Source organism: Solanum lycopersicum, chromosome 12, assembly GCF_036512215.1.
Source record: "Solanum lycopersicum chromosome 12, SLM_r2.1".
Taxonomy (NCBI): Eukaryota; Viridiplantae; Streptophyta; class Magnoliopsida; order Solanales; family Solanaceae; genus Solanum; species Solanum lycopersicum.
Genome location: NC_090811.1, coordinates 62899630 through 62907616, shown reverse-complemented (window position 1 = coordinate 62907616; position 7987 = coordinate 62899630). Strand labels below are relative to the sequence as shown.

Genomic DNA, 7987 nt, shown 5'->3' with positions numbered 1-7987 from the left:
ACTCATGACACCTGATTTAAATATATTGTGTTCGCTCGTGGTATTTGGATCCAAAAATATAATTAAGGAAAATTTTTATATAATAGCAAACTAATAATCTAAAATAAATGGAGTAGCTAGGGTTTTATTTAATTGTGCTCCATAGCAAACATTTGCAAAAAATTGTCAGGCGCCTCTCTCTCAAATATCTCGCTCGCCACTCTCCTCCAATCTCTCGCTCGCTTCCTCAACGCAAGTGTATAAAAATTGTTTCCAATTGTATAAAACAGAGAAAATTATATAAATACATATATTTTTGTTCCCCTCTTTTAGATCTCGCTCGCCACTCTCCCAAATCTCGCTCGCCAACCTCGCCTTTTTCACTTATACAAACAGAAGCGAAATGTATAAATTGTGTTTCTGTTTGTATAAAGCGTGAGAAAATTGTATATACACATGCAAGTACATATATTTTCGTCCTATACACTTATAATTATACAATAAAAATACTCCCCTGCCCAGTTTCTTTTGCCTTTCTCTCTTTCTTGTTTTATACAATTTTCAAATTGTATCTAATTTCTCTCTTTTTTTGCGTTTTATACAATTCGATTCAATTGTATATTCCTTGTCAAGTCTCTTTTGTCTTTATCTCTTTCTCATTTTATACAAATTCAAATCGTATATAATCGTTCTATACACTTATAATAATACAATTCGTTTTATACACTTCGTTTTTATACAGTTCTCTGCCGAGTGTCTTTCTTTTTCTTGTTTTATACACTTCGTTTTATACAATTTGCTTCAACTGTATATGTATAGCGAATTATACAGTTTCTATATTTCCTATGGAGCGGAATTATGCAAACTTTGTTATAGCATACAAATATGAATTTTTTATTTGCTATATGTGAAAATTGCCCTATAATTAATTGATTATCTTTTATCATCACTTTCCACTTCATTAACAATATTTCATCAAGTCTTCTTTATTCAAGGCACTATTTTTACAGACAAGTTCAAGAACCCAACGTTTTTTCTTTCCTGAATGTCTAAGAATGTTTCCAATTATCAAGTATACATAATTTGTAAGTAAATACGTTCAATTCTATAATCAAGTTTCAACTGTGATTTCAATTAATAGGTCAAATCTTATATATTTTTTAAAGGGAAAATTTCATATATGACAAACTTATTTGATTAAATAACATTATATGTGTATAGTTTACCTAATTACATTATATGGGTATGATTTAGTTATTTTAGGTATCTTTAATTTTGTATATAAAGGTTTTTTTTTATTTATACAATTCTATTTTAAAAAGTGGTTTGTAACTGAATCGTTAAATATGCTAACAATAAATTAAGATAATGCCACAATTTTAGGGAAACGTCCCTTTTTTTAAGCTAAACGTTCAAATTCAAAAAAAAATCATATAGCAAGTGAAACAAAAATATAATTTTATATATACTTACATATATATACAAAAAAAATTAAAAAAGAAGTCATGCACAAATTAATTTCTGTATATATATATGAACTTACCTTTTTTGTATATTGATATTTGTACATGAATATATTAGTTAAACATGACATTATATACAAGTTTCTAAATGACTTTTTATATATACTCTAATAATATATAAAGTTAATATATACTAACTTCAATAATTTGTATATAACTACTACAATATACAAATTATAATCACATATGATATTTTCCCATCTATATAACTAAATCCAATTACTTTTTGTATATATTTGTATATATGTATATAAAAAAAATAATGAGCCTTTGACATACAATCCCCTACTACCAGCTATTAAAACAGACATGTACATATCAATTTTTGTATATGTATATAAACTTAATATTTACTAACTTCAATAATTTGTATATAACTAATAGAATATACAAATTCTAATCGTGTATGAAAATTTTCCATCTGTATATTTAAGTCCAATTACTTTTTTGTATATATATACAAAAAACAAAAATAACATAAACATGCAATATACTATATACAATTACTAAACATGGAATATACTATATACAATACTTAAGCAATATTTTTTGTATATTGACAACTAATTAACCAAAAAATTGTATCTGACTTTGTGTTTTAATACACTACCTCATGATTATGAAATTCTTCAGATCCGACAACTTCAGAATCATTTTCCTCTGATTCAATGTTTACAGCTTTCCTCTTTCTTCTTCCTCGTACAATTTTAATGTCTCTAGCTTTGACATTTTTAATAACTTGTTGAACTGCCATAGGGTCGTTTTTTTTCTTTGATCTTAGCTCTTCCATGATTTGTTCTTGTATAACTTGTTTTGATTTTCCCAAAGACCCTACATCAACCCCAAAATCTTGAGTTAACCCCATAGAAAAGGATGGTAAAATGTCAACAACATTGACATGCAAAGGACTACCTCTGGTAATCCTCAAAGATGGAGATGATTCATTCATTGTTTGACCAATTTTAGATCTATCAAGAACAAAAAATCGATTATTTCGTCAAAATATATGAAAAAAATAATAAACAGAACACATATACAAATTTTGAATAAGTAAAAAAAAGAAGAAGAGGTAAACAACTAAAATTAAGGATACCAAATTGACTTCAACTTCGGGAGGGAGTAATCTAATTTTGGACAACAATTTGAAATTCAAACCGGATAGCTGGAGTACTAAATGTAGGAGAAAAAATTGGAATGTGAAAAGGAGAGAGAAAATTGTTTTGTGTATAATTATATACAAAATTAGAAAATAAGGTTTTTATACTATTGGTTACATAATAGGTTGTGGACCCCATTAATTATAGCAAAAAAATTAAACTATAATTATATAAGGTAAATAAATTAAACTATACCCCTATGATATAATTAGTTATGAATGTTTGCCATTTCATATAATTTTCTCTTTTTTAAATGCAAGCCTTAGGGGTAAGTATCATTTCGTCAATTATCATAACTTTAATAGTATTCAAATGAGGAAATGACACATTAACCGTATATATCTCAACATTATTAAACATTAAATAGAAAAATAAGTATTAGTACAAATCATCCGAAAACTAATTCGGCATGCTACTCTCTCCGTCTAGTATTGTTTGCCATGATTTCTATTTTTAGAGTCAAATTATAAAAAATTTGACTAACATTTTAAGATGCATTTTTTCATCATATTAATATGCAAAAATTTGTAATAATTGAGAATTAATTTGATCTAATTTACCTTTAAAAATTAGTCCAATTGACTTTTGATAAACGCAACATGACAAACATTTTCGAACGGAGGGTGTAATAGAGTTTTTTTCGCTCCAATATGAATCAACAATTAATGAATAGCATAAACTAATGAGACGTTGGTTTTATTTTAACTCTTGTATTGATAAAGACGATCATATAATTTCCATGGAATTCACTAACTCGATATCAGTTAGTGTATCCAAAAAAATCAACGCAATTCGATAACCAACCAAAAAATAGATGACATATTGGATAGTTTTGATTCATCATAACAAAGAATGTGATAGTAAAATTACTATAATAAATATTGATTTCGATTGATTCAATTTCTTTTTTAACTAATGGTTGAGCATAAGCTTTGCTTCTCCTAGGAAACCTCTAGGAATTAAAGTCATGTGGACCCTAATTTATCACTAATTACTAGTCTAATGCTACTTAGCATAATTATCATCTACCCTAAGAAAAAGCAAATTTAATTTCATAACTAAACATGCCATAATTGATGCAAATTTCTTATTTAATTTTATGGTTTGCATTAAATAAACGTGCTAATTTTTTTAATTAAGTGCTCACACTATATGTTTGGTTAAATCTTATGACTTTTCAAGTCCTAAATAGACCTTAATGTAATGTGCATGAATATTGTTCTCGTCTTTGTTGTATAGCACTATCTTTATTCCAAGTTGTAGATTTAAAATTTATTTTTCATTTTAGCTTATTATTCCAAATATGTGACATCATTTATATATCACTATTCTAACAACTTTCCCTATTTTCAATAATTATAATTTCATTATGCTATTTAAATGTTAAAATTAAACTTTGATGTGATGTTTTCTTCTTTTCATATTGAATTGACTTTCAATTATATGTTTTAAGGAAAGATTCTAAAATTTGTAAATAAATTATATTTACACATTCGATTTAATAATAATTTCGACTCACAATTTTGGACTTTTTGGACATTTTCTTAAGTGCATTCATTACGTTCATAAGTTAGTCAGTTAAAATATATCATCTCTTTTAATTAATTATATGTGTTATCCTCGTTAAATTGTAAAATCTAAGGTATGTTTGGTTTCAATTGATTTTGTTATTTATAATTAAAGAAGGAAAAATATTTTATGAAATTAACTTATTTGTAATTAGATATTTGAGAGCACACCCAAAAATTTATTTAAAATATGAGCCAAAATTAACTAATAAGAATATGTGAAAACACACGGCTTATTTAAGAAAAATATAACATTTGATTCCACTTGTACTTTTAATATTAGAAAATAAAATTTTTAATTGATTATGATGTTAGTGCTGCAGTCAATTCTTATATACAAAATTGAAGACAAATATAACATTTCATTCTACTTGTACTTCCAACAAGTTGCTTCCTTGCCACATTCAATCTTGTTTAATGTTGACCTTGAAAAATCTTAATTAAAGGTTAATTAGAAACAAAAGTAAAGAATTGTCTTTTCTCTCTTATCAAGTTTGAAATGTTTTAACAATATAATTATTTTGACTCTTTTTTATTTTGTGAAAATTGTTTTTAAAAAGTTTAATAGAAAATCTAGCTAAAATGTATTCAAATTTCTTTTATAAATTAAGTACATCAATAACATACACACCATTGACTATACGTTGTGATTGTTAAATATCTGATATTCATAATTTGATAGCTCAACTAATTCAAGTCCCTGCAATAAATCTTGCTAGTTGGAGTTCTAGCGCTTCCTACAATACAAAATTTTGTTCTCAAGATTAAACCTGAGATCTCTGCTAAAAATAAAATAACTGGTACTTTCTCCTTTTAATTTAAAATTTCTAGTTGGATTATCTAAATTCTTGTCTCAAAAGTCCTATACAAATGAGTATCTAAGTGAATTAAATATTTGTAGCAGACTTTTGTTGATTCATTTCCCTTGCATTTTCTTTGTCATGATTTTTATCACTTATTATATGCATCTTATTTTCTTCATTCCCTTTTGTCTTCAAACCACTTTTAGAGTCAAATGAGGGAACCACATAAACAAATGAGCCAATTGGTATATCTTTCAAGTCCAAAATAGGTTCCAATGTCTTGACCACATTGCTCATGGTAGGTCTAGACTTGGGTTGATGGCTCAAGCATTGATAAGCCAATGTAGCAACCTTTTTGGCCCCTTGGGTCGAGTACTCGCCTTCAAGTCGTGGGTCTATTATTCGTTCGAGCTTGTGTGAATCTCGGAGGAACGGCTTAGCCCATTCCACCAAGTTTTGCTCCCTACTACCACGTTTTTTGTCAATCGCCTGTCTTCCTGTTAGTAATTCTAACAAGACAACTCCATAACTATATACATCGCTCCTAGTTGTCAAATAACCTGTTAAGATAAAGGTCATATACTTTTAGTCCCAATATTTATCGTTTTGATAAATACAATATTAATCAATAAATACATTTAAAAGAGAGATAAAAAGTAACCTTTTAGACAAATATTCTCAAGATTAATGGGTCATATTACTAAAACTTTAAAATAATGGTGGACCTATATAAACACTGGGTGCTCAAGCAACTATTGTTTTTTTTTTTTTTCCATCTAAACACTACATATAGATGACTTATTTTAAAAATCCAAGATTCGCTACTATTTTTTAAAATATTTTTTTTATATAAATCAGAATATGAATAAAGAATATATATACCAGTCATCATGTACTCGGGAGCAGCATAACCATAAGTGCCCATAACACGAGTCGTGACATGTGTGTCACTACCCTCCGGACCATCCTTAGCTAGTCCAAAGTCGGAAAGTTTGGCCGTATAATTCTGAAATTTTGAATTTAAATTTTCTTATAAGCTATAGTGTGGTCTAAATTAATTAAAAAGGATGTTAAAATTAAAGAGTAAATTTTCAAAGTAGAAAATTAAAATTAATTATAGATTATTACCGAGTCTAAGAGGATATTAGAAGCCTTAAAATCTCTATATATTACTGGTTTTTTTTCTCCATGAAGAAATGCTAAACCCTTTGCAGCATCAAGTGCAATCTTCATTCTAGTTAGCCATGGTAAGCTACTTGAACATCCTGTTTTAATAGCAAAAATAAAAAATAAAAAACGTTCAGTTTGAAAACGGTAAAAAATTATGTGATCAAGAAGTATATTGATGTCAAATGAACGAGTTGAACCAAATTTGAGTGAGTCACAAATATGATCAACTCTTTGAGTCAAAATGAAATTGGCCAAATTAGACAATTTACTAATAATAGGTTTATTTTTACCACATCTTAATTATCAAAAATATTAAAGTAAGCTTTCAATGGAAAATAAAACCAAAAGAATGTTAATTAATTATGAGAAACATACTTCTAAATAATTGGTTCTCTAAATTGCCTCTTGCCATGTACTCATAAACAAGAAGCCTTTGCTTATCCTCCCAGCAATATCCAATCAACTTTACTAGATTTGGATGTCTCAATTGTCCAAGCAACACTACTTCTGTCTGAAAAAATAAAATAAAATATTAAACTATTAGTAATAATTGGAATTAAAAAGAAAATATATTAGCTCTTCTATTTTATTTTATGTGTGTCTTTTTTTTTTTCTTTCAACTTTGTTTAGAAAAGAATGTCATATTTTATGTTTAACAACTCGTTACTTTTGACATTCCAAGTTGCAAATTTAATACCATAAAATTCAAACACATTATAGTATCTTACAAACATTTTTAATTTAAAACATCTATATCTAGGAAATCAAAAAATGGATTCATATTCAAGATCAATTGAATTTTATTGGAACCATTTACATTGGAATCATCTTTAGAACTATATACATATATCTTAGATATGATGAAATAGGATGAATTATTTCAAACAAGCTTTTATAAATACGTAATTATCTTGAATATATTGATCATTTACAAAAATATAAGATTCGTAAGTCATCTTGTACTTTTTTTAAACTACGTTTCCAGACAAATTAAGACAGATTAAAAAATATTATTACTTACCAACCATTCTATGTGTCCTTGATCACCTTCCAAATCCAACAACTTAACAGCAACAGGTTGAGCATCTAAACCATACTTAATTTTATCATCAATAAACCCCTTAAAGACAGGTCCAAATCCACCTTCTCCAAGAAAATTATGAGAAGAAAAATTACTTGTAATAACTTTTAGTTGAGCATATGTAAAAACATGAAGATTTGTTCCTATTATAGCATTTGATGAAATTTCACTCATACAATTTGATGGTGATTCTGGATCACTAATATCACCAACACCTAGCCTTGAATTTCCATTAATCTTATCATGATGTGGATGAATAATTGCATCATTAATCTTAACATTGAAGCAATTAGGTAGTAAACTTTTCAACAAAATTTTGATAGCCATAGCATTAGATGTAACACTAGAGCTTATAATTAGTAAATTAATTTGTATAGTTTGGTGATATGTGAAATAAATAAGAATGATAATAAGAAGGGGTGAGGGAGACTATATATAAACATATGAAAATATTAAGTGAAAGTGTGAAGAAAGAAATAGAAAGTCTATTATAAGGTCAAATGATAAATTAATAAAAATAATAATAGTAAAAAGTATAGTTGTTAGTTAATTACTATTATTTCTATTATTTGCCGCATATACAAGCAAGGGAGGAGTTTCTTTATATTAGGTGTAAAAACATTTTGTTTGCTTTTGTCGGAACTAAGGCTCTTTTAGATCGACTATCGAAAATACCTTTAAATTTGATGAAAAATTTTAAATTATT

The 7987-nt window shown here is 27.1% G+C and overlaps 1 protein-coding gene across 1 annotated transcript; it reads right to left on the bottom strand.

Annotated features, from left to right (window-relative positions):
- Positions 1–4799: 4799 nt before the first annotated feature.
- LOC101265518 (serine/threonine-protein kinase RIPK-like) lies at positions 4800–7740 on the bottom strand. Its single transcript, XM_004252470.5, has 5 exons — positions 7222–7740; positions 6576–6711; positions 6159–6295; positions 5913–6036; positions 4800–5590 (listed from the first exon to the last, which is right to left on the bottom strand). Exons 1-5 carry the CDS (start codon positions 7606–7608, stop codon positions 5115–5117), a joined length of 1260 nt encoding a protein of 419 aa, XP_004252518.2. The 5' UTR covers positions 7609–7740; the 3' UTR covers positions 4800–5114.
- Positions 7741–7987: the final 247 nt, after the last annotated feature.

Bases quoted from the DNA above. Each gene is read 5' to 3' on its own strand.
- LOC101265518 (XM_004252470.5), bottom strand. From the start codon at position 7,608: ATGGCTATCAAAATTTTGTTGAAAAGTTTACTACCTAATTGCTTCAAT. The intron at 6,712-7,221 runs GTAAGTAATAAT...TTATTTTTTCAG, and splicing joins AAGGACACATAGAATGGTTG to ACAGAAGTAGTGTTGCTTGG. The intron at 5,591-5,912 runs GTATATATATTC...TTATCTTAACAG, and splicing joins TCCCGAGTACATGATGACTG to GTTATTTGACAACTAGGAGC.